This window comes from Cyprinus carpio, chromosome B14 (assembly GCF_018340385.1).
Source record: "Cyprinus carpio isolate SPL01 chromosome B14, ASM1834038v1, whole genome shotgun sequence".
Classification (NCBI taxonomy): domain Eukaryota; kingdom Metazoa; phylum Chordata; class Actinopteri; order Cypriniformes; family Cyprinidae; genus Cyprinus; species Cyprinus carpio.
Window position 1 is genome coordinate 20,253,583 of NC_056610.1, and position 26,162 is coordinate 20,279,744.

The window sequence follows — 26,162 nt, forward strand, 5'->3', positions numbered from 1 at the left end:
CTTGGGCTGACTTTAATAGACAGAAAACCACCTCTATTAAAATAATAACAACAACAAAACTACTATACAGAGAGAGTTGCTTGTCTAAAGGTTTAAAGATTTAGATTGTGAAGAGCTTAATAAACAAGCAGAGAATGCAGAAATGAGACAACAATGCTTGCATTAAGCTTGTATCACTAAAAACATTTACATTTAGTCATTTAGCAGATGCCTTTATAACAATAATGACAATAAACAATCAATAATAAGAGCAATAACATATGCATGGAAACATTTATGAGGTTGAATTATAAAGCTAATGTGGGTATTATTAAAATATCCCCCATTCAAATCAGAAACTCTGTCTGTTGAGATCAAGTTGGCTGCTTCTAAAGGCATGACAACATCCTGAGGGGATACAGTGTGTCTAGCGCGTGCCACGACGCTGCAGTTGCACTCCTCCTCCGTTACTCTACGGGGGATGTTGCACAGCTCACGCGCCCACAAAGCTTTGCAGGAGACCATACAATGAAATTTGGTGCGTTTTTTTACATTTCGGCGCCATTTTCGATTGGACCCGAGGTAAGTTTGGATTTTTGGGGGGATTATTTTTCAGGATTTTCCCCTCCGCGTTCTCACGCTGTCAAGTTGCTTGTTGTTCATTAATTTCTGAAGCGTCTGACCTTCCGAGAGAGAGACGGAGGTGTTTAACGCGCCTCTCGGCGTTGAGTCGCCTTCACTACTTTTGAGTCTTTGTTTGAAAACGGTGCCGTAGTCGAGCGCGGAGAGAAAAGTATCACACTTTAATGTAACTCGGTGGTCTGCACGCTCAAGACGCTTCATTTAGACGCGTGTCAATCAAAAGTTCGCGTTTTAAATCGGTCGTTCGCATTCAGCTCGTATTTCTCAATATATCTTCTCAACCAACATCCTCTTTTATTATTACTACGAAGTTGTCTATTTAGGGAACCTGTTTAATCGCAACTGAGGAAACACCCCACGGACTGTAGATAGATATACAGTGCTTTCGGAGGAGGCCGGCAGCTTACGGTGGAAATATGTATTTTGTGCTTTTTAATTGTTGATTCCGCACACTTGAGCTGGTGGCTATTTCTGATGTTATAAACAGTTGTGAAAATGCTGAGTAGGCAGCAGTTAACTACACCCTGTGTGTGGCATCCAGCTGAATGTGCGTCTCTGGAGTTTTTCTTACCACCTCAGCATGGACTATGCATAATATTTAATAAATAATTTCTATAATAATCTTTACTTGTTATATTGTTACTTTGACTTGCCTTAAATACACTGATGTTTCAGTTTAACAAAAGTGTAAGTGTATTCAGCTTGTTTTTTCAGTGTAGCTAGCAAAGTTGGCCTACACGAAGTCAAGTTTTCTATAAATTCCTCACTTTGTGTGTGTGTGTAATTGCACGTTTTTAATTTTCAATCTACATATTTATTTATTTTAAGAAGGAGTAAAACCTTCTGCACACCAGACCGTGACATGATGCATCAAGGATATGTCTGGTCATGTCTGCCTGGCAGGGCTCTTATTTTTTGTTCTTTATTAGTTGCTAACCAACAACTAGGCTACAAACAACAATAAATTCTCATTATTTACATGCAAATTTATTTTTATTTATACAAAATGAACAGAAACTCTAAAGTATTTTGTTATTATCTGTTTTAAATTCATTTGCAGGTTGTATTTTCATATTTATTGTTTTATATAATGACCTAATGCAAAGGATACAGTTTTTTTTTTTTAAATATATATATTTATTTTCAATTAGAGGACATAGAGATAAACTTGAGGCCTATCTTACAACCCTGTTATTCCCCTCAGAACCATCAGGGGGCGCGCGTCCTCTTAATGAACCATGATAACACAAAGAAATATTTACATAATTACATAAAACAGGTGCGTTGTGATGGCTGATATGTACATTTTTAAATTCTAAAATATATCTTAACACTAGTTTTATGTCATGCAAGAATGCTTTTAAAAATAATATGGTCATATCACAAGTTGAAGCCACTGAGAGAAAGAGACTGGACATGTCAGATGCTCTGTGACAACACTGGCAGCTCGTCATGCTTTTTTGGTGTTGGATAAGTTTTGTTTCTCTCTGTTCCACCAGCAACATTTGAGTAACCCAGCGAAAGAACCCTGCAGATCAGAAGGGAATGTACTATAGCAGCACATAAATACTGGAGGTGAATGTGGTGTTATCCAGTATTGCTGTTCTGCTGTAGTAAGACCTGTCAGCACTTACAGACTCCAAAGAGCCACACCAGATCCTTGGCTGAGAGCTGACTGTACCCCTGCATGTATGTGATGGAAAAACACTACCTGTCTGTACTGTAGATAAACAACGCTGTCAAATAAAATCAGCAGTGAGCTAAATGATCTTATTTCATTACGCGTACCTGTTGTTATTTCTGAAAATACTGTAAATGCAAGAACAATATTAAGTTTATTCTTATACTATTTATTCCTTAAACACACTACCTGATAATGTGACCTGTTCAACAATGTAAGTCATGACTTTGAAAAGAGAAGTTAGGAGAACACTTAAAATTCTTTGAATAATTTAATCGAATTTAAGATTGACAGGTGACTGAACAATGGTGAGGTCAATCAAACATTTTAGATTAATTTTTCATTCATTTTCATACCATATTTATATGGTAGCGAGCGTACAAGTTACCATACAAGGCACCATAAGATTATTTCCCCCATTTCATTTTCAATCCCATTAATATAATTATTAGTAACCAAAACTACAGTAAGTGGACACAAATAAATATACTGAAAGGAGAATTAAACAAATACAAATTTGTTTAAAATTAAAAATAAAAACAAGGAGGTGCAATTGGCTTTAAAATGTCATTACATTTGAAATATGACTGGAAAACCAGGTTGCCCTGATGCTAAAGTACATTCACTTGAAAAAGCATTCAACATATTTTATATAATCATAATATTCACTGATTTTAATCAGGGTTTAAATTACAGTTGCAAATAGTCTTTGGGAAACATGAATGCTCTTCTTTTGCTACCAAGTGAGCAAGTCAAATTCACATATTGTATGCTCACTATTAAATAGCAAAGCAAGATGACCTAAAAATCAATATTCTGTTTAATCTATCTTAAAAACACTCATCCATAATGTCTTGTGCAAAAAAAAAAAGGTTAAAATAAATTCAAGGGAATCTGGCCTTTAAATGAATGGTTGTTTAAAACACCACTGTAATGAAGAGCAGCAGTCTAAGTAACCCTAAGATCTCTGTTCTCAGAGACTGAACTGCAAAGCGTTTGTGGTTACTAATGTGTGTGTGGAGGTATAAGCTAATGTAAATGTAAGGTGCATTGACTGACAGCACACACCTCACCAGAGACCCTGAGCGAGGACCTCCTAACCTGCGGTGAGCTGTGCAACCGAAAAAATACAAAATGGATATCAAATAAGAAAACATCTATTAAAAACAAATGATACACAGCTAGAGGGGGAAGTTCAGGGCTTCTCATGCTTTGTACTTCTCCTTTCCTGTTTCACTGATGACACAGATGTGCTGCAAGTCAAAGTGAGAGAAGCTGTTAGCAGAAATCGCAGCACAATCAAACAAATGTGTGTGTAATAATAGGCAACTAATAATAGGTTTGTTTTTAAATTACAAAAATATCCTAAATGATTAAATGTTGATACTTACATTTAAATCCCTAAAGTACTCATTGTAGTCAAGTGCATATCCAACCACAAATTTGTCAGGAACCTCAAATCCTACAACTAGAGGAGGAAAAGTTGACGTTAATGAAAACTTTTTTTTTGAACAGGCAGTTTCTTAGTCTTTTTTTTTTTTTTTTTTTTTTTTTTTTATGAAAATGTTAATATAGTAATATGTGCTTATTGCAATTTTAAATAACTGTTTTAATTTGATAGTAAATATTGTAATTTAAATAACTATTTTTTATATTTGATATATATATATATATATATATATATAAAAAATGAATTATAGATTTTAATTTTCAGCAGTCATTAATCTAGTTTTGTGTGTCACACGATCCGTCAGAAATCATTCTAATGTGCTAATTTGCTGCTCAAGAAACATTTCTTATTATTAGCAATGTTGAAAATAAGTTCTGCTTAATATTTTTGTGCTATCTGTAAAAATGATTTTACTTCAGTGCAGAAAAGTGTTAGTGTGCTCCCTTGTGGTCAATACACAACATTGCACGATAATAGCCTACTGATCAATAGGAGTGGTCAAAATAATTGACTTGATTCTCTTTAAAAAAAATCAATAAGCTTTAGTTTTTTGAGGCTGTTTGTGCAACCCTGAGAAATCATCAGCATGCATCCATTTATAAACATGACTTGTGAAAAGTGAATTGAATCCTAACTATATCGAAGTTGCATGCCAAAAAAGGCTGGAAAGTGTTTTCAGTAATCCACTCACAGTCTGGTCTGTAGCCAACACTTCTTGGTGTCCTCTTCACCAGCAAACTGCAAAGAAAACAAATGACAGGAATATGTTAACCATACAGCACCATACAGCTTATAATACCCAAAAGAGTTCCTGTACAGAGCTTAGCAATATTTACATACAGCTTACAAAGACTGACGCAATACCTACAAGACAAGAACAATCTGAGACACACTGGTTACCTCCATTTTTATTAATTATATTCAACTGTACCTGGCCACTTTGACCATTTTTGGATTATATTGCTTGAGAAGTTCTAGCAGGGTCTTCATTGTCTTTCCAGTATCAATGATGTCCTAATAAACAGAGTAAAGGTTACATAAACACATTTAGCATTTGCTGGATAATATGAGCTGTATTAAATATAAAATATAAAAATATATTTGCAAATACCTCAACAATCAAGACATTCTTTGGTGTAGAAAGAAAACATGTCCAGAGAAAAAGAGAAACAGTTTTAACACATTTTGATATTTTTAAGAGACTGCAACAAGTCATTTTTACTCTATGCCTAGGACATGCAGTGTTGACCGTGACAGGATTTTTTTTTTTTTTTACAAATTTAGAGCATCTGAATGTGATTTAAGACATTTGCATAAAAGATTACAGTGATTTAGTGGGGATTGTTTTTATTCACATAGACATGCTTACCTTTCCTGTGAGTGTGGACAGATCATCTCCTCCAATCACTTTGATGTCTCCTGTAGATTGGTCATTCTGCAGTATTTAAAGGCAGAGATTCAGACATTTATGTGTTCTAGTTACTGAAGTAACATCAACACTTTACTTTAGATCGAGTTTGTATCGCAAAGCATCAATTTTCATTCATGTTGTCATAGTAGTTAAATATACACACTGACAATAAACAGAAGAGAGTAAGTACCACAGACATTCATTAAGTAGGATGAATGTTTAATAGCCGTACTTGGTAACTCTTGAGGCGGATGAAGTCCACTGTCATGGGAATGGAGCGATCGCTGTTACGATTAAGGGCTTTGATGTAATCTAGCAGGTCAGCAAAAAACTTGTAGCCCCCTTTGAGCACACACAGACCAAATAAATCACCCCCCCCCATGTCCTTCATGATATCTCTGGCCAGACGTTCAGTTCTGTAGGAGAAGCCAATACGTAATGTCAACAGACTTCAGGTTGCATGTTATTTGTAATTTGAGGGTCCATTAGGCAAGACCCCTTGGCTAAGAAAATTTGATGGGACTCGTACCTGTCCATGATGAGTCCATGTGGAATATACACCCGCTCCAGGTCCGCCGCATAATGTTTTGGTATACAGAAGAGGTCCAGGTCATAACCTTGCTCCTCATCACTGATCTAAAATACAAAAATGACATCATATCACACCCGATAGGGCAAAGAACAGAGAGCGGTCTGTTTGACAGATAACATTTTATCTAGCACACAGAAGGACAAACCTGAAATAGGGCAGTAGGGGAAAGGTGATCTTTACTTCACCTTATATCCTATTGCCTAAGCAGCTCTCAAATCCACAGATGAGTTAATGTGACGGCATTTGTCTCTAACGTTTGCAACAGTGTTCTCGGCAGAAACGTCCTTAACCAAAATGACTTTTAAAAAAAGGGCAGAGATTATCTATCTGACAGTTTCTTAAGCATATACCCTAGAAGTTTATAGACTAATTAATGCTGTCAAATGATTAATGGTGATTAATCACAGCCAAATAAAATTTATTTTTACACAATGTATGTGTGTATACTGTGTATATTTATTAAGTATATATAAATACAAACACGTGCATGTATATACTCATGAAAAATATATTGTTTATATGTTAAATATATTTATATAAAATATACGATTATAAATATATGCATGTAAATACATGTAAATATTTACTGTATGTGTGTGTATTTATATATACACATAATAAATATACACAGTACACTACACATACATTATAAATACTTAAACAAAAACTAATTATAAATGCCAACAATCGCGACTAAGCTTTGACAGCACTAAGACTAATGTAAGAATACAAGTAGAAATACTGTTGCAGTACTGAGTGAGAAAGACAAGCTGTGCAAGTGAACAAGGATGATCGGGGTGAAGATCATTTTCGCACCATTTCACGAGTGTAAATGTTCAGGTAGCTGAAGAGTCTTTCCTTGGGAAAAATAAGTGTGCTTAATTGTACTAAATGTGCAAAATCTGTACTCACCGATAATATAAAGAAATAAAAAGCCACTTAAAGGAATACACTTATATCAATCACAAAAGAAGATATTTTTAAGAATCTTGTTAACCAAACAGTTGACGGTAGCCATAGAATTTTTCCATACTATGGAACTCAATGGCTACCAGCAACTATTTGGTTTACAACATTTTGTGTTTAACAAAAAAAGGAAACTCATACAATTTTGGAACAATTTATGACAATTTATTTATAATAATTTCCATTTCTGGGTGAACTATCCCAGAAATGTTACTATGTTTCTAGAATCCCATTTCATTCAAATACACAAGCTCATACATCTAAACTCCTTATCACTGCTTTCAGCCATTTGTTTATGCAAAAAACAACAGCAGAAAAGAGAGCCTTCTGTTCAGAAACACACTGAAGTCCACTTTAAATTATACTATGATCATGCATAATAGTATCTTTTAAATCAGTGATTCTCAGTCTTTTTGACTCCAAGACAGTGTTTGAAGGACCTCTTGTCTAGGCTGAAATGTACCTCTGGTACTTTTGCATTGCCTGTTTTATGTTGTACATCTTTATTTGTGTGCATGTTTTTAAGCATTTTAATTAAGACTGTTAATATAACTAACTGTAATCATTTTAAGACTTGCCCTTGAGAACAACTGTTCTCAATGAAGAATGTAATATAGTGTCTACAATCTTATCAATTAAAGAGTACAACTTGTCCTGTTGGTGAAGCGGTGAAGAACCTTGACTGGAAATCTTTCAAAACAACAGATGGTAATTTAAAATGTGCAATATACATACCGGTATATTTAAAAAGGACATATCTAACAGATAATCTCAACACAAAATCCCAGAAACAGAATCAGACAAATAACTCTCAGCTCTCACCAAAAACTCTATTTGTAACGACGGAACTTGCCTCCATACTGTAATTGCTTTTGGGAAACGAGAGTTCACCTGGGAGCTTCCCCCCTCTGCTTACTGCTGGTGCTGGTCTCTTGAGATTCAAACCCCAAAGCACAAGCCACATCAATAAACAGGGCTGTGATAAGACATGCATTTTAAATCCTAGTATGCAATGGCTGCCAAAGTTTCTCATATTGCTGCCAGAGCATGCATTACGTAAGTCTGTGTGCTGTCAGGTCTAGTGAGCCGACTTTCACACCAAAAAAATAAAATAAAAACAAATCCAGCTTTAGATTCACATGCATGTCTTTTCTCAGCTGTATCAGAATATGGAGTCTTTTTTGTGCATTAAAAAATGTTGCTTGAGGCAAATAAATTAGTGTTTATTATTGTACCTCTTCAGGTAGCAGAATTCCCAGAGACTTAAGTCAACAGTATGACTAAACATGCCTAAAGAAGGATGCAAAATCACCATGAAAAGAATCATGAACATGGGTCCACATGTGCACTCTATTACATGCTTTCTGAAGTCATCTAGACTATATGACGAACAGACCTAAACTGCTTTCTATTGGAGATCCTGAAATCCACCCTAGCTCACCTTGCCGTTCATCATAGTATGTGAGAAAAGCAATGTCCTTTGCATAAACAAAAAGTATGCTGGAATTAGATCTTTTCAGTTAATCATTGCTCCAGTTTACAAAATTGATTTCCCAAAAGCATTGTAAGCATAATGGTAGAGACCTCTGGTGCCAATAGTTTCTACTATCTTAGGCTTAAAGGGATAGTTCACCAAAAAAGGAAATTCTGTCTTTATTTACTCACCCTCAAGATGTTCAAAATCTGCATGAGTTTCTTATTGTATGAGTATTTTGAAGAATGTTGGGAACCAAAAAGTTGCTTGTCCCCATTGACTTCCCATAAAAAATGCTGGAAGTCATCAAAAAATACTCATACGTTGTATACTCATAATTGTATTTTTTTTTGGGGGGGGGGGGGGGGGGTTATCCCTTTACAATGCTTTAAGAAAAAAAACAAAAACAGTCCTGAATGATTAATTCAAAAATGTAACTATGGTGGTAAGTTCTATTGAACTCTATTTGTAACGACGGAACTTGCCTCCATACTGTAATTGCTTTTGGGAAACGCACCCCTGGTTGGGTTCTTATGTTCAACTCAGGGACTCAATGATCTGTTTGCACCAGTTAACAGCTAACCAGAGGTACATATTTTCAATGAATACTTAATTAGAGTAGGATGTGTTGCTCAAGTTGTTATTGTGTGGTTTCAGAAGACACATAACTCAAGTATGTGCAATATTTAGGTGATTCTGTAGCCTTCTGAGGCTTGATATCTTCACTATTCATTGTCCCATGGAAAATGCTGACCTGGACACACTTAAAAACTGTGCTTTTTGAGTTTTGCAGAAAAAAAAGGGAAATGAATACTGGATCGTAACAACATAAGGCTGAGGTCAGAACTGACCGACAGATTTATTATTATTATTTTTTCTGTGAGCTGTCCCTTTAAGAGTGTAGCGCACCTTTAATTCATTAATAAATCCAATCACGTATTACAAAGCGCTGGATGGGTCTGTCTAAAATTATACCCTCAAGGTAATATCTTAATTTAGGGCGAAGGAAGATGATTGACTCCCCTGAGTCTCTTTGAACAAAGCTGTGAGTCATTTCATCAGCTCATTACAGCATGCTTCCCGCAAAGCCCGTTACATTTATTATCACTTTACAACAAACGGAGACGAACAGCGCTTTTTGACCGGAACCAAAGAAATGATTTTGCCTGAACGCCCTAACTTAATCGTCCATTTTCACCCATTCAACAGCGCATCTGATAAATCATAAAACCGAGCACGCGCGAAAGTCTGTTGCTCATTTTCCACTGGTCTAGTGCAGAAATGAATGGGCTGCATCACATGTGCCTTCCTTCCAGGCCCATACACTTCACGGTAATATCAATTAATTTCTAAATACACTTCTGTATGCAAACGGGACAATTTCTAGAGATAACCGGCCTAACTTACAGCAACAATCTATCTTTTTATTAAAACGCACTTCCTAATTATTCGTTTGGGTACAGTGACTAAGTAATGAAGTGTCGCGCTCCGGTGTACATGATTGAAGTGTGCAGTTACACCTACCACGACACAGGGGCTGGCAGACGCCATGTCCGTCCCGACTCAGCTGCTGCAAACGTCCTCGTTTCTGATGAGAAAGGCAGGGCGTAGTTGTAGTCCTTTCTGTACTCAATTTCACCTTTAAAGGACTGCGCGAGCCCAATACCGTAATCTTCCGCACATTACAATGTGGGTGTTTTAGCATTAGAGGACTAGAGCCCGTCGACCAATCAGTGTTTAGCAGTGACGACGCACGCGAATCACGTTCTAATTTTAAAGTGATATAGCCACCAAATTACTGTGCGTTAATATGAATAAGGGCATAGTAAATTTATAAAATAATACATTCTAATAAATATTAACAGTGATATATCCGTAAACAATACAAATAAGAAATAAATATAAATGTCAGATACACATAACACATGGATGAACCCCCCCCCCCCCCCTTTTGGTTAAATTTGTTCTCCAAACAATCAATTCTTTATTATTATTTACACTTTAGCTTTTGACCAGAATGCATCAAACCCAGTAGGATACATTTAAAAAAAAAAAAAAAAAAAAAAAAACAATAAATGAAAACTAAGAATTATAAGAATATGATCTTTTTCTCAAGCAGGTTAGGACTGCCACATTTACATTTTAAATGTTTTAAACACTAATTGAAACATTTGTAAGCCAAGGTATTGGTTTGAAATTTCTGCTACCCATTTAATCTTTTTGATTCTCATTGTTGTACAATCCAAATGGTGATTAAAAAAGTCAGTAACACTTTATTTTTGTGTCCTTGTTACATGTACGTACTGTAGCACATGCATAATTATGTGTGGCTAACCATAACTAAACATTATAGCAAGTACATGTTAATTACTATTACTCAGTATGATTCATCAATATCTAAAACAACATCCTAAAAAAAATTAAGTGTATTCTTCTTATTGATGGCAGGTCCCAATAAAAGACAAATTACCCAAATAAAACTGTAGGTTTTCTTATTTAGCTTTTTCATCAATATCTTTAACCATATTTTAAAGCATCTGCCTTCTAGAAGGACTCTTATTTTTTATTACTGTCACCAAATGGACAACTGAAAACACAAAGCACACATAATGCCTATGTGGAACATCTGCATACAGAGAAAAAAACAAAAAAGATGAAAGAGACCACCATGAGACGAAGTAAAGAAAAGTGCATGCTAGCCAATATTCTTTAATCCTGACCTGTACTATAAAGAAAACCACAGACATCCAATAGTACTCATGAGTATAATACAGTAATAAAATATAATACATGTTGCAAGAGAGAAAAAAAGAGGTAAAGACAGTTTCATGAAGGAGAAGGCTTATTAAACCTCATAGTTTGGAGATGCACTATAAACAGTCAGAGGGCAGACTTTTCAGAGTGGGTCCAGGCAAAGAGCAGTTTGTCAAAGAGGAAACTGGAGGTGCAAGCACAAACAGATGACACTGTTCCAGCCGTCCAATCATATGGTTTGAGTATTAATATACCATATGTTTAAATAAAACCTATCCAGCTATGTTATGTTTTACACTGCAGTAACAGATTCATAGCATTTGATAATGAACTTACATTCTCATTCACAATGTCCATGAAATACTGTCAAAGAGAGGAAAACTGAAATGGTCAAATATTGTGAGCTGGCCCCTAGTTTCTAATTGAGGATTATACAAAAATATTTATTTTATCCGCATCATATCATGTCTTCCATCTTCATGCACCATCTGAAAAAAAGACAGTACTTTAATCTTCCTCATGTCCACTGATCAAAATATAACATTTGCCTGGTCCTGAATAATTATCAAATTCTGTTATGACAGACCGAACAAATCACACTGTGACAGGAACATCCAGATGAATCACTGTATCATGTACAATGACTTGCACTGACATGAATTTCCCTTCCAAGGCCACATACTGTTACTGTATGCAGAATCTCACCTAGTTGCCATTGAGCTGCAGTGGAGGATCTGCTCTGTTGTCAATAGCAGCTTTCTCTTTACTGCGACTCTCTCTTTCCTCATCTTCCTCATCCCTTTCCTCATTTCCACTGTGATTCTTACAATAAAGTCTGGTGAGAACAACATAACGTTCATGTTATACTGTAAAACTAAAGCACAAGTGATAGTTGACCTTTTCAATATCTATACAGAATATGAAAACATTTGGAAAAACCTGGCTAAAATGATCTTGCCAGACTAATCATCTGAATAAATAATGAAAACAAACATACTTGTAAATGCCTCTAGCCATATTCTCTATGTATTTTGCCTTGTCTTGGAGACCACAGTGATAATGGTAGGTCTTTACGCAGGCTTTTATCTCACATCCAATGGTTGCTCCAAGCTGGGCACACAGTGTGCATTTCTGAAATGAACAAAAATGATCAAAACACATTAGATGACTGTATGAATTAAAATAACCAAATCATTCTGAAAACAAAGAATAATATGCCAAAAAAAGAGATATATTTTGGAGTAAACCTATAGCAATATAGTTTATAAATTCTATATTAAATTAAACTAATACAGAATTATATTAGTTGTATTTTATGGAGCTGGCACAGGACATGCAGGGAAAAAAAAAAAAAACAGTAAATTGTGCACACGATTTGCTAATTTGTTTCCTCGATTTTAAGTAAATTGTGCTAACAAAATAATTTGTTCCACTTTGTTTCGGCATTCTCAAACTTGTTGCTGCTGTCACAGTATGTTATGGACAGAGACACTAGGTTTTATATTGAGTTGGGAATATTCCTTTGCATGGAATCATTTTAAGTGAGACGCAGCTATATCAGTTTATAAGAATGCAATCAGGAAGTAGAAAAAAAAATTAATTCTGCACACAATTTAAATTTTTTTCCCCCTGCATGTCATGTGTGGGGCACTGTAATATTTATTTCAATAAAAAAAAAAATAATAATAAAAAAAAAAAAAATCACCATTCTTTTTCCTCTCTTGATTTCCTGGATAACCGTTTTAATGTCAAAATTCCCAAATTCGGCACGAGAGGTGGTGGTTAGCTGGACGGTACCCGAAGAAAAAAGCTGTGACAAAAACAGAAATAGAATAGAATAGAAGTTTTTAGAATAAATGTTTAACAGATCAGGCAGAATCAAATGTTTTCAAACCTAGAAAACGAAAACAAAGGAAAAAATAAATAGACGTTTACAATACTAAATATCTCGCATATTTGAGATATTTGTTTACAAATCTAAAGTTTCAATGTGATTTATCAAAACAGTTAGAGAGTTCAAGTGCACCCAAAAAGGATAATTTGCTGAAAATGTACTCACCCTCAACCCAACAAATATGTAAAAAAATTTCACTACATCACAATAGATTTGGAAAAATTTTGCATTACATCACTTGCTCACCAATGGATCCTCTGCAGTGAATGGGTGCCGTCAGAACGAGACAGGATCTTAGTAATTGATAGACTGGAGTTGTGTGGATTATTGTGACGTTTTTACCAACATTTTGAATTTATTTTGGTGGCACTCCTCTATCCATTGGTGAGCAAGTGATGTAATGCTACATTTCCGATGAAGAAACAAACTCATCTTCACCTTGGATGGCCTGAAGGCGAGTTCATTTTCAGTTTTGGGTGAACTATTCTAATAAGAAATAAAACTCTTTATTTGTTGTTTTACAGTATTGAAGAAGCCTTACCATGCATTTGTAGTGGGCAGCAACCTTCTTGGCATTGTCCGAGTGGAGCACACCGCGCGTTTCATTCTCTTCTTCACCAGCATGACAGAAGCCACAGCGAAGGCCTGAATCACTGGGGCTGCCTCTCAGAGGAGACCGGTCCCGCTGCGGCACACACAAGCACACGATAATTAGCATTAATCGATTTTCACCAACCACTGATACTCTGAAGCTTGTGTCAAATCACTTGCAATCCCTCATTTGGATTAAATATGGGTTATATCAGAAAAAGTAGATAAAGTGTCCTACATGCGAGGAGCTCTCTGTGTCATCATTGCCTTGCGATGAAGTGGATCGAGTGTCATCTGACTGTCCGCGTGACACACCTCTGATTCTGCTTTTCTCGAAACGCCCCCTGCCCCTGCTCCTCGGTGGAGATGAATCCGAGTCATTGGGCGCAACTCCCTGTTCATCTGGGAATAAGAGCAAATCATTAATAAACGCAATGATTCAGGAGCGGGTATCTAACATCCAAGTAGAGAGAGACAGCTAGTTACCATCACTGCCATCTTGAGAGGAATCTCTGTGTTTGCGGCAGTAAACCCTAATTTGCAAAAATAAAGAAGATTAAAGTCATACAGTTATAAAACTGATGCAGTTTTGCGATAAGTGCCATTCTTATATTGCTTACAGGTAGATGCCTTGGGAGGGATTCTCCTTCGTCTGGGCCTTGTCCCATAGAGCGCAGTAGTAGTGGTACGTCCGCCTACACGTCTTTACATCACAGCCGATGGTTGCCCCGGGTCGGTGACAGGAAGTGCACATCTGAACAGGAAATCAGCACATGAGATTAAAAAAGCTGTATGTTCATTCTCAGCCTAAATGAAGAGCTGAATTGTATGAGAGCTGCTGGTCTGGATGCTTACTAGTTTATTTCCTCTTTTTATCTCCTTCTTTACGTCTTCAATAGAAAAGCCTCCAATGTTTTCACTGTCTGAGTGAGATGTGACCAAGGCTGATGAAAAAAGCTGAGTAAAACAATCAAGTGGCAATTGTTAGATATACAAGCTTGTCATGCACTCTATTCATATTCCCTAAGATTATTTTGGTGCAACTAGGAAAATAAATACATGTATGAATTCGAGCTTTATTCACCCATTTTAACACTTATAAAAGAAGGCAAGCTAATGGCCAGTTGGTGTACCATGCACTTGTGATGGGCTGCCACCCTGTGGTTCTCAGACACCAGTAATTGTCCACACTCCTTGTCCTGGTTGGTTCTACAGAAGGCACATTTTCGAAGACGTGCTGAAGCTCCTTTTCTCTGTCCTGACATGACCAGTTTTCACACACTCCACCTCTCCTCTGTTTTGAAGACAAAGAACATTGTAACTGAACTGCAGTGTACTTGAAGGAAGAGGGAAGATTATTTTTGTGGTTCCGACCAGTGAAAAAATAAGCTTCTAAGCTTTGTGTGAGCGTACAGAGCAACAGATGGTTAAAACGCATGTTAGTATTTTTTTTTAAAGATTTTTTAAAGACTCCTACATCTGTCATTGAATCACTCTACTTGGTAGAAATATAGATTTGTTTGTTTGTTTGTTTATGCAATTCTGTTCCATTGAGGTATTTGTTTGGTTTAAAAATTTTCCCCAAAAAGCAAATGCATGACCAGCATGACATATATTTCCAAATTAATACAAAACAAAAGAAAAGTAAAGAAAAAATCCACTCCTCTACTCAATACAAACCCTAAAAACCCACACGAATCAAACTCAAAAATCTCAAAACATGGATTTTTGAATCGTCGATTTCATACAGTAATTGATTTAAAACACTAAGAATCGAATGAATTGTGATTTCTATTGCGATCTAATGCTTTCAAAATATATACACATTAAATTACCACAAGCACGATTTAATGGAGACCTTGAACAGCGTTTTTGCCTCACATCTCTCCTTCACTCGCTCCACTATTTACCGCCTGTGAGTGACTGTCACAGGATATTGAGCTCGCGCCCCATTCGTCTCACTGACACATTTTTTGAGCAGCTGATGTGTGATCTCTCCTTAGGACTCATGGCCAGTAATGCTAAAGTGAAGTAGTTTTACTTTTCTGTAGTTTTTCAGTGGCTCTCGCTCATACCGACGGCGTTACCTGAGCAGTCGAAGGCAGCACATAAATTGCAAGGACGAAGCAAAAATGTAAGTGTCTAAAGCATACGCACAGTTCCATTGAATGATAAATGTGTTTTAACAATGTTGTTGAACCGAATGTATGAAGGAAACTGTAAAAATAACCACAGCATTAACAACAACCTTGAAATAAGAGCGCGAGGTTTATCTAATAATCAGATGCATGGAATTAGCGTTTTTTTCCCCTCCTGAATCATCATTTGCTGATGGAGAAGAAAAGTAAAATACTATAGCATTTTATTTTATGAAAATGAGATGAAGTTTTCGCACTGAAAGAGAAGAGACATGCCAGGCTGTATCAGCAGCTAATCTGAATGAAAAGCAGACTGAACTGAAACGTTAAGACAAAACACGATAAATAAATACAATTTATGAATGATGCAGTGCTAATTGACATATAATTTATTACAGTACAGAAACTTTAAAGTATATATATTTTTATTCTGTTCAGAAAATGTAAATAATTGTTTGTAGTATATAAAACAATCATAAAAAAAAAAAAATAAAAATAAAAAATAAATAATAAAAATCATAGAATATTATCCAATTTCTTATAGCAAACTCAAAGTAAGAGATAAGAAAATAATTCCTTGTAAAAAAAAATGTAAAAAATTGTAATATTAATACATACATACATAAAATGACTATTTTTGACATTTCTGTCATTCTGAAATGATGTCATGCCATAGCATCATTAAACTAGCACGGACAAAACTGTGTGTTTTTTCTCTCTCTCACCCCTATGGTTCTCTAACCATAAAGGCTGTTGCGTAATTTGCTTCCTGACTTATTTAAAGAATTTAGGGAAGCGTTTAAATAATCCTGTTATGTGAATGCAGAATCGAATCGTTAATCGAATCGAATTAAATTGTGAATCAAATCAAATTGATTCGTTCTGAATTTGCAAAAATCGTTCTTGAATCGAATCCAAAACCTATGAATCGTGAATCGAATCGATTTACTGTCTACCCAAAGATTCACAACACTTATTGGAAAAACAGCGGGTTATAGAATCACACTTTTCCGAATTTTTCAATTTAGAACTAATGAGAAACAATCAATTTGAGATTTTAAGCAGGAAGTACAAAAGGAAAAAAAATTAAGCTGAGGTCCAGAGCACCCCCAGGGGCCAAAAAGGGTGGTCAGATTTTTATTTACACACAATATTTTACTTAAAAAAAAAAGTTATTTAATTAAGATACCACTTAAATGTTTAAGACAATTTAATACATTAACTAAAATTTATATAACTATGGTTTCATGCTGCCTTTAAAGACTGTTCAGAAATCAAATTCACTACTAAACACAAGAAAACAAAAAACAAATCTGCATACAGTTTTAAAAGTGATTCTTACAGATAATATAATACATTAACATATTATTGGTAATATTAAACAACATGTCTGTATAACGGCAGTCTTATAAAACATGAGGATATGCCAGCCTTCATATTGTAAGAGTGGGGCCCCTGCAAGGGGCTAATCCTGTTTTAGGATCCATAAGAGTGTGAAAACCCCGTATTAAAACAATTTAAAATTAGATTATATGAACTAAGACCTTACTCAAAGCAAGCGGTACTAAATAAACTATATAATTAAACTAAATAAACAAGTTTATCCCTGGTTGAAAGAGAAATCTCTCTTTAAGATTTTATATCAGTCTAACACAAAACCTAGACTTAGTCACACAAACCTATATTAAAATGATCTTTTTGACAACACACTGTTATTGTCAAAAAAATAATGTAGGAAAAGTACATGGGTGGCGTTTCTGAAACATTGCAATGCCAATATAGGAAGCTCTGACCGAGTTCACAAAACACCTCTCGCGCGACATAGCTAGCCCATCAGTTTTATCCAAAAGTGAAAATAAAAAAAACTTAAAAATCCCAAATTTCGCTGCTACGATTATCAACCCTTTATTCGTTTGCTGTTGTTTAGAGTCGCGATGGCTTCACCCGCCTTCGCGCTACAGAGGCGCTCCGCTGCCATGATAGCAGAGAAGCGTCGCGGTGCCACACAAACAGCAACGCGCGAGCGACACTGTATCCAACAGAACAGCTGATACAACCTGCTCATAAGCCTCAACGAACCCCTCAAATACGCACAGGGAGAAACACAGCATCCCTCGCGACGTTTTCATAAAGAAGGGAGGAGGAAGATATACAGGGCCGCGACAAAGGGCTTGTTTCGCTCTTAACAAAAACTCTTTCACTTTCCAGTGTATATGAACTACTGTAAAACTGTCAAATCTGGTGTCCCCCTTCAGATGAAATAAAGATGTGTATATCTATATAAGTGTACCCCATTAAGGCCCACATTATATGGTGGCTACAACAATACTGATGAGCACATATGTACGTAAAAAAAAAACAATCAGAACTTCTGGGGATGACTGTAAACCATTATTTGGTTTTTATACCACATTGTTCGCTGCGGGATTATTTCCCCCGCTTCACGTGTGGAGACCCGCCATACGAGGTGTATTTACATACCGCAGCAAAAAGACCTAGCTAGTCCCGACTATTGTTCCACTCATCCCGTTCCTGTTCTAGCGCTAAAGCTGAACACTGCAGTGTCTGTGTGACATATTGGAAGCTCTTACCGCTGCTGTGTTGAATGGGGGATAGATTTAGAGCGGCTGTGAGCGCGTGCTCTCGCTCTTCCTCTCGTTAAGTATCGAGTGCGTTCTGCTTCTCACCATTGCGAGGCGTTCGCGTGACGTCGCTCACTGCAAAAAGCATGTTTGTCCGACACTGAAGCAAACGCGCACGCCCCTTACGTAGGCACTGTGGTCACCATCAAGATAGTTTGAGGAATAGGCCTAGACGAGCAAATATACAGATGACTTGCATAATGAATGCACTGACAAAATGCCGATAGTGTATGAATAAACATTTTATAAAATGTATTTTTGTTTTTTACTTTTACACACACAGTTATTTTAAACTTAAAATGATTATTGTTTTGCACCAAAACTAACTATATTTTTTAAATATAAGTTCAGGAAGAAAGAAAATTGCTATACATAACCTTTAATTAAATACCTACCTGCATATTTACCAAATGTTGGGCCAAATGTGTGACATGACATTGGGTCCCATTAGGCCCCTTCACAAAACCGACAGATGATTTTATGTTTTCTGGGAAAACTCCTGCCTTTACATTAAAAATCCGTTCACCCCGAAAGAGAGAAAGAGAGAGAGAGAGAGAAAGTAGAAGTGCAACTTTGTAATTTTATATTTAACATTTACTGCCCATTTTTTATTCACATTCTCCTGAATTTTTTATATATATATTATTATTTTTACATTTTGTATATTCACTTATTTTATTCTCTATATCTTTATCTGTGTACTAGACACTTAACCAGGACAAATTCTTCAGTCTGTTTGTAAATGATAACTATAATTACTTTAGTTTTCCATTTGGCTATCAGTTTATTTATTGTTTATCAGCTGGAAGAAAATCGTTCCTCTGTGTTATCTTTATAGCTGAGGTGTTCATTTCTACACTTGAGGTGTAGAATTATAACGATTATTTAAACTTCATAGCTATCGTTATGGTTATCCTACTTGGGGTGATCAAGCCTTATTAAAACATGAAAATAACTTTTGAGATTAAAATGATATGCACTTGCATGAAGCGAACATAGTAGTCTTTTAGAAAAAGATGCTCCATTATTTTACATGGAGCGGGTCATTCCCAGGGGGCAAGGAAGTCGACCGGAAGTTTAAGTTTTGCCGCCATCTTGTAGCAGAACTTCACTTTGCGTTAGCATCCCATTGACTCTCCATTCATTTTTGCGTCACTTTGACAGCGAATAACTTTACATCTGAGGCGTTTAAAGACTCCAATTTGTCCATTATTTATTTATAAAGATACACGACAATGTATAAGGGCTCCTTACCTTCTATGTTACATTATGGCCCCCGTAGAAACAGTTTTTTTGTAAAAATAGGCTAACGATTGCGTCATAACCACTCGACTCTCTGTCGCACAGTAGAGAAATTACCGTACAGACAGGAGGACGAAGCTCGCAGGCAATCGGGGAGACGTCAAGAGATATGGCGTTATGGTTACCATTTTAAAATACTATACAAAATAATTAATCAGAATACTTACTCCTGCTCATTCACGCCAAAGAACTCCCGCGCTCAAACTCTCCGTCTCTGCAAGATTAACGATGGCAGTTTGCACGCACAGCTACTAGAAGGTTTACATCGGTCAGACAGGTTGCTGACGTCATCAAGCTTAGTTTTTTAGTCTGCGCGTCAGAAACGGAAGTTCTAAAAATCGCTACCTTCATGCTTCAATCCACTCAAATCACATCAAACCCCGTCCATCTGTCCATTACTAAAAAATGGTCATTCCTTCATGGGTGCAGCCATGTTGATCACATGACCCCCGTGCAACTGACTACTACTAAAAATGTTTACTTTATATAACACTTTTAGAAAGGGCTCAAGGAGGCTTTGAAGTACATTGGAACAAGCTAACCCAACAATATAAGATTAAAAAAACAACAAAGTGAAAGTGTGTGATCCGTGAGTCCAAACAGAATGGGCACGAGTGGAAAAAAACAAGAGTGACTTGCCTAAAAATTACGAACTGTGTGTTATGCTAATATTAATGAATTAAAAATAGTAGTCAGGGGCCCTATAGTGGTCATCCTGTGCATTATGCAACAAGGGCCCCGGTGTTCAGTTTACTTTAGGCTTCGAAGGCCTCTGAGTTCTGGCCTGGTCCATAATCCAGCTTTGCTTTCAGTGGTTTTGTTGCCTCAATTCATCTTCATTTAATTCGATTTCTGTTCAGGGTGTGCGCCGCATCGCGTGTTCTGATTGGTCAGCGTCTACGTCAATTACAAAAAAAGGGGCGTTCAAAAACTCTCCTCAACTTCCCTGATCTAGTAAAGCGGCAGACGCTTGAAGTGTACGAGCAACAAACCAGCCGCAAACTACTCGCAGTTACTAACACAAGAATCATCTCCTTTTGGGGAGATAAATAGCATGTTCGACATAGTTTGAACTGGATTATTAACTCTATATTTAGCTGCGCACGAGTCGATCTAGCTTACCTTTCTCCTCATCGCTTGTGTGGAGTTTAAAGTGGACGTTTTGCGTGCGGTGAGTGTCTCTGCCTTCCTTCCACCTCCAGCTAACACACATCCACTTAGCCTTACATGTTGTCTGTCTTTTTTTTTCACTCTAGATAGCACTTCAAATATACGTTTCAACTGGGTTTTATGTTTTTTTTTTAAATAGTTTATCAATGTTTTGTTTTTCTGTTAAGGATAAAAGATCGTTTTAGAATACTAGCAACTTGATCAACTGTCAAAAATGTCATTTAAAAGTTCAGCTCTAACCGCGTGTCAAACAGTCACTTTACACGGGTTTAGGAAGACCCATATGACTAAAACCCACTCTGACAGATTACACGGATAGAAACGAGTTACAAAATAAGTTAGTTTCCTGCTTTGAGTTATTCTTTTAGCTCGTTTGGCCATGATGATCACGTCTGACAGAAGTCTGTTAGCCGAAGTGCTAACTTAACGTTACATGGCTACATGTCCAGCCAGCTGGAAGATTAAAAAACTGGATTTTTTTTCTGCCCGTGAACAGTTGTGTTTGTACTTATGGGTTCATGGTAAGATCGTATAGGGTGACAAGCTACCCAGTAATAAAGCGACTGTGATGAGTAATATTGAGTTCCTGAGAAGCGTTGATCGATAAGTGCTGGGTGGAGATTAGCTTAGCTCATCGGGATATTAGCTGTTTTTCGAGTTGAATAAAACTGCCTAGTTGCTCATCGAAGTGACTCGTTTAGTACCTTAACCTATTTTGTGTCATGATTTCACACGTGAAACTATCTGTACTATCTCTATCTGTACTTGTCAGCGTTGAGCAAGTTCAGAAGGTGTTTCATAACATGCTTGGGTTATTACTTCTACAGTAATAATACAGACATACAAACAGTCATAAGGAATGAAGTCTGTAAATATTGTTAATGTAGTGCAATTAAACCAAAACGCAATGTTGTTTTCAGTATGTCAGAGTACTGTTGACAGAGACCTTTTTCTTAACAAGTGTTTTTGTTCTTGTACAACTGTATTGTTAGCAGTAATAACAGTACAATGTATTTTCATTGTATTTCGTGTCTCTGAAGTGCATACAATTTGTTATGAATAGTTTTGTCCTTTTGTCAATTACAATGACTTCTTCACTCACGGGTATAATGTTGGACGCTATTTTTTTTTTTTTTGACCTTTTAAAGGTGAATCATTTCTGTTGTTCTTCAACGTCCAACGCACATCCCAGCTGAAACCATGCCATTCCCTTTTGGGAAGTCTCAGAAGAGTCCTGCAGAGATTGTGAAGAGTCTGAAGGAGAATGTGGCATACTTGGAGAAGCTGGAGTCCTCTGAAAGCAAGAAATGTGAAAAGGTTGGTCCCTTTTTATGTCAACATCTCGATGCAAATATTTCAGCAAATCGTGGACTGTGACGGAGTCAGAAAAACTCACTGTTTTTCCTGTAGGTTGCAGAGGAAGTATCAAAAAATCTTGCGTCGTTGAAAGAGGTGCTGTGTGGCACTGGAGACAAGGAGCCTCAGACTGAGGCAGTGGCTCAACTGGCTCAAGAGCTCTACAACACCAACCTCCTCATTTCCCTCATAGCAAACCTACAGAGGATTGATTTCGAGGTGCATAGCCTTGCTTTTGAAATGTTTGAAATACAACTACTTCCGTCTTGCTGTAAGACATATTGCTTTGTGCACTAACCACACATTTGTTGTTTGCTCTCTTTGGTTTATAACACGTTTTTCACCAAAGGGAAAGAAGGATGTGGTGCATCTGTTTAGCAACATAGTGCGTCGGCAGATTGGCGCTCGCACCCCGACTGTGGAGTACATCTCTTCCCACTCACAGATCCTCTTTATGCTGCTGAAAGGGTGAGTTTCCAGACCCCAGGGCATAGCCATAGATCAACACTTTCAGAAGACATTGATTAGCCTGGCTTTTCCAATTGATGTTATGGGAGACTGTGGTTGTATGGTTATTTTAGGACCATCATTTTCCCATTTCCTGTCCACGTGGCTGAGCTGCCAATGGCATTTCACTTTTACAGCTCAAACATATCTAGTTATTGACAATTTGGTGTGATATTATGTTTGAATGATGGTATATACAAACAAATGTGGTTCTCAGACATTAAATATATATATACTATATATATATATATATATATATATATATATATATACGAATATATATATACGTATATACAAACAAATGTGGTTCTCAGACATTAAAGAGAAATAACAGGGCTTATTTATTTATTTATTTATCTCTTGAACGCAGCTATGAAACCCCAGAAGTGGCCCTTAACTGTGGCATGATGTTGAGGGAATGTCTGCGTCATGAACCTCTGGCCCGAATCGTTCTGTTCTCTGAGGAGTTCTACTGCTTCTTTCGCTATGTGGAGCTCTCTACTTTTGACATTGCCTCTGATGCCTTCTCCTCTTTTAAGGTATGAAATTTACACAAAGTATCATCCATTTTGTAAGTTTTGTCTTGTAAACTGCGCCTTAGGAACATGAAAAAAGCCACAATGCACTAATAAATTTATAGCAAAATATTTTATATTTAATCACCTTTATGCAGTAATGCCTTAAGTTTAAGGTTATTATTTATATTCAATTTAAATGAAACTGTAAAAAGTACACTGGTAGGTGTGTACAACAAAGTATTAGGAAGAGAAAAAAAGGAAGAATGCCACACTCTGTCATACTTTAGTTATTACAATGTTTTGGTCATGTGGCAGAAGCCACAATAGTTTTTTTTTTTTTTTTTTTTTTTTTTTAAGTGTTGATCCATTTCCAATTTTGTCCATCCATTTGAGCATCTATGGGGTCAACACTTTCAAGCCTCAAAAAATACATAAAGAGAGAATAAAAGTAATCCATATGAATCAAAATATTTTAATCCAAGTCTTCTGAGGAGATATAATTCAAACAGTGATCAACATGCATACATACCGCACATCAAATATGATAAAGTGAAGCTCAAAGGTGTGTGATTGATGCACAAGAACAAATGAGGCAGAATTTGCATAAGAGAATGACAGAATTGTAATTTTTGGTTGACTATCGCTTTAAAGCAATTCAAGAAATTCGAAAACCCTTTCAAAAGAGAAAATGACAAACGTGCATTTACCTTAAGGCTTTGTTTTTAGGATCTACTGACAAGACACAAGATCATGTGTGCAGATTTCTTGGAGACAAATTACGACAGAGTGAGTTACTCTTGTTTCCCAAGATTTCATTTGCAAGTGCTTTTGTGTATAAGTGCTTTAGTGGCTGTTCTACTTTATGGACAAATGTATGATGATTGATCATTTCATGAATGTTTTAGGTGTTCACAGAGTATGAAAAGCTGCTGCATTCTGAAAATTATGTCACCAAGCGGCAGTCTCTGAAGGTGAGCATAAACCGCTGTTTTCACAGCGTTGTTTTCAATAATTCAAGGCTGTAATTGTATTCAAACCCTTGAGGTGGAGATTAAGCTGCTTGGATCTATACATGAAAGAAAGATAGCTCAAGAAAAGCGAGTTCTCAGAAAGATGCTTCTTTGTAACTTAAACAGCCACATATTTTGTCTTCACGTAGGAATGTTTTATGACAAACCTTGCTTGGTTTAATAAAAGCAGCAATATGTTGGGTGGTCTGGCTTCATTCTTACCATATAGTTTTGTTACTGTGCTTAAGTGAGTTATAAGTGATTATCAAATGATATCCAGCTCTTAGGAGAACTATTACTGGACAGACACAACTTCACAGTCATGACCAAATACATCAGTCGAGCCGAGAACCTAAAGCTGATGATGAACATGTTGAAAGACAACAGCCGCAACATCCAGTTTGAAGCCTTCCATGTCTTTAAGGTACGTGTTTATATGCACAGCATTTCACGTAACATAATATATTTGGATATGGCACTTTGCTTGTCTGCCTTTCCATCCGTCTACTCCAATTACTTTCCACACTTGGCAGCTGACTGGTCTTCTGTCCCAGTTCTGGCCTCACATATTGAATGTAAACAGGTCAGGGTCAGTCACTAGTGTGTGAGCTGTAGTTCAGACCACATGAAGGTGGATTCAGTGACTTGGACTGCAGTTTTAACGGGTTTCTTGTGTCCTCTCAGGTGTTTGTGGCTAACCCCAATAAGACACAGCCTGTGCTGGACATCCTCCTCAAGAATCAGTCCAAGCTGGTGGACTTCCTGAGCCGCTTTCAAACGGACCGCTCTGAAGACGAGCAGTTCTGTGATGAGAAGAACTATCTCATTAAGCAGATCCGGGACCTCAAACGGCCTGCACCTGCAGAGGAGTCCTAATGGGAAAACATGGAGTGTAGAGCTTGGCTAGTGATGTGGTTTGATTATGTGGATGGGAGGAAAAAAATAAGTCAAAGACAGAAAGAAAGGCTGGCATCACTCGGATTAAATCTCTTTACATCCAACTTCTGAAACAGGTAGAGAAATGCTGTCAGGATGTGCAAACATATGTCTGTCCCTTTACTTAGGGGCAAGCAGGTTTTTGCTGCAGGAGGAGCAAGTGGAACCCAAGCACTCCATTTAAACCTATATACAGTACATGTTTTAGCACTGCCCTTAAAAAGGAAGTACAGTTGATTTACCTTTAGATGGTAAAACGTATATTTAAAAAATGCATTCAAATTGTTCAGAATGAAAAGTATATTGAAAGCCTGCTCAGGCCTTTGTAACATTTTTAAAAGTAAGAACGTGTATATTGGTACAGGTATGGCTTTGCATATTTGCACTGAATCTGGTAGCTTTGCTCCAGGTAGGCCATTAGTGCCACTTCATAAACCAAATATTAACGTTAGGTCATAAATACAGGACATTATGGGGCCTTCTTCTACACAAATGAATCAGGACATTCTCACATTTAAACTAGTCAAGGGACATTAAAGCATTTTATAGTCTAAAAAAGCCATGTGGTCAAGTGAAATCTTACTATAAAAATAAATAGTCTGTAGAGTTCAGTGGTCATGTTGAATGCTGCACTCAATTTCCATTTGAACTGGGTGCCTTATTTAAGTAGCTTGGTCATTCTGGGTCTTCTATTACATTTATATTTATCTATAACAATGGATTTGTAGTTTTTATTCTGCTTTTGCTTGGGTTAACACCTTAGGAGGATTAGTTTTATTTAAACTATTTAAAAATATGAAATGATAAAAAAAAAAAATACTCATTTAAAGTTTTCTCAGTTTAGATGAACCATGCAATGCATTTAGGGTTCATAAATTTGAGTACATGGTACACAGTGCATCTTAAAAGATCTAAAAACCAAAAACTCCGCAAACACACTACAACTCCTAAACTACGCTAAAATATACAACTTAGAAAATCCAATTACATTCCTCAGCTGCGCTTTGATAGACAGCTTAGAAAAGCCAGTTAAGCCTTTAAAAGATGGATGCGGTAGGAAAGCGCATTTAACACAGTTCTTGTGTCCTGCACTGTCAAACTTGAATGAGCCAAAGCTGTGGTAACACATGTTATAGACCTAGAATTTGG

General features: G+C 36.7%; 3 protein-coding genes and 1 long non-coding RNA gene across 4 annotated transcripts; 2 read left to right on the forward strand and 2 right to left on the reverse strand.

Moving 5' to 3' along the window:
- Positions 1 to 423: 423 nt before the first annotated feature.
- On the forward strand, positions 424 to 2,399 carry LOC109102121. The gene is made up of 2 exons (XR_002019818.2): positions 424 to 561; positions 2,121 to 2,399. It is a non-coding gene; the product is annotated as an uncharacterized LOC109102121 (long non-coding RNA).
- A 155-nt stretch (positions 2,400 to 2,554) lies between these two features.
- Positions 2,555 to 9,931, reverse strand: LOC109102120 (hypoxanthine-guanine phosphoribosyltransferase-like). Its single transcript, XM_042738497.1, has 9 exons — positions 9,720 to 9,931; positions 5,693 to 5,799; positions 5,396 to 5,579; positions 5,122 to 5,187; positions 4,864 to 4,881; positions 4,684 to 4,766; positions 4,444 to 4,490; positions 3,694 to 3,770; positions 2,555 to 3,555 (listed from the first exon to the last, which is right to left on the reverse strand). The coding sequence occupies exons 1-9, from the start codon at positions 9,744 to 9,746 to the stop codon at positions 3,508 to 3,510; spliced, it is 657 nt and encodes a 218-aa protein (XP_042594431.1). The 5' UTR covers positions 9,747 to 9,931; the 3' UTR covers positions 2,555 to 3,507.
- A 943-nt stretch (positions 9,932 to 10,874) lies between these two features.
- phf6 (PHD finger protein 6) lies at positions 10,875 to 18,320 on the reverse strand. Its single transcript, XM_019115436.2, has 11 exons — positions 18,164 to 18,320; positions 14,568 to 14,728; positions 14,290 to 14,391; positions 14,055 to 14,188; positions 13,921 to 13,967; positions 13,673 to 13,836; positions 13,385 to 13,528; positions 12,655 to 12,759; positions 11,947 to 12,080; positions 11,655 to 11,784; positions 10,875 to 11,437 (listed from the first exon to the last, which is right to left on the reverse strand). Exons 2-10 carry the CDS (start codon positions 14,697 to 14,699, stop codon positions 11,655 to 11,657), a joined length of 1,092 nt encoding a protein of 363 aa, XP_018970981.2. The 5' UTR covers positions 14,700 to 14,728; positions 18,164 to 18,320; the 3' UTR covers positions 10,875 to 11,437.
- A 2,142-nt stretch (positions 18,321 to 20,462) lies between these two features.
- Positions 20,463 to 25,916, forward strand: LOC109102386 (calcium-binding protein 39-like). The gene is made up of 9 exons (XM_042738498.1): positions 20,463 to 20,687; positions 21,835 to 22,003; positions 22,097 to 22,261; positions 22,392 to 22,510; positions 22,920 to 23,088; positions 23,794 to 23,853; positions 23,973 to 24,038; positions 24,358 to 24,501; positions 24,762 to 25,916. Exons 2-9 carry the CDS (start codon positions 21,887 to 21,889, stop codon positions 24,951 to 24,953), a joined length of 1,032 nt encoding a protein of 343 aa, XP_042594432.1. The 5' UTR covers positions 20,463 to 20,687; positions 21,835 to 21,886; the 3' UTR covers positions 24,954 to 25,916.
- The last annotated feature ends 246 nt before the right edge of the window (positions 25,917 to 26,162 follow it).

What these genes read in the sequence shown, in the direction of transcription:
- LOC109102120 (XM_042738497.1), bottom strand. Translation starts at nt 9,746, where the DNA reads ATGGCGTCTGCCAGCCCCTGTGTCGTG. An exon ending in CATGGACTCATCATGGACAG is followed by an intron (nt 5,580 to 5,692) that starts GTACGAGTCCCA and finishes CTTCTCCTACAG; the next exon opens with AACTGAACGTCTGGCCAGAG. An exon ending in TCCGCCTCAAGAGTTACCAA is followed by an intron (nt 5,188 to 5,395) that starts GTACGGCTATTA and finishes TAAATACTGCAG; the next exon opens with AATGACCAATCTACAGGAGA.
- phf6 (XM_019115436.2), bottom strand. Translation starts at nt 14,699, where the DNA reads ATGTCAGGACAGAGAAAAGGAGCTTCAGCACGTCTTCGAAAATGTGCC. An exon ending in CAGCCCATCACAAGTGCATG is followed by an intron (nt 14,392 to 14,567) that starts GTACACCAACTG and finishes TGTTTTACTCAG; the next exon opens with CTTTTTTCATCAGCCTTGGT. An exon ending in ACACAGAGAGCTCCTCGCAT is followed by an intron (nt 13,529 to 13,672) that starts GTAGGACACTTT and finishes TGTGTGCCGCAG; the next exon opens with CGGGACCGGTCTCCTCTGAG.
- LOC109102386 (XM_042738498.1), top strand. Translation starts at nt 21,887, where the DNA reads ATGCCATTCCCTTTTGGGAAGTCTCAGAAGAGTCCTGCAGAGATTGTG. An exon ending in TGGAGACAAATTACGACAGA is followed by an intron (nt 23,854 to 23,972) that starts GTGAGTTACTCT and finishes TGAATGTTTTAG; the next exon opens with GTGTTCACAGAGTATGAAAA. An exon ending in CCAAGCGGCAGTCTCTGAAG is followed by an intron (nt 24,039 to 24,357) that starts GTGAGCATAAAC and finishes AATGATATCCAG; the next exon opens with CTCTTAGGAGAACTATTACT.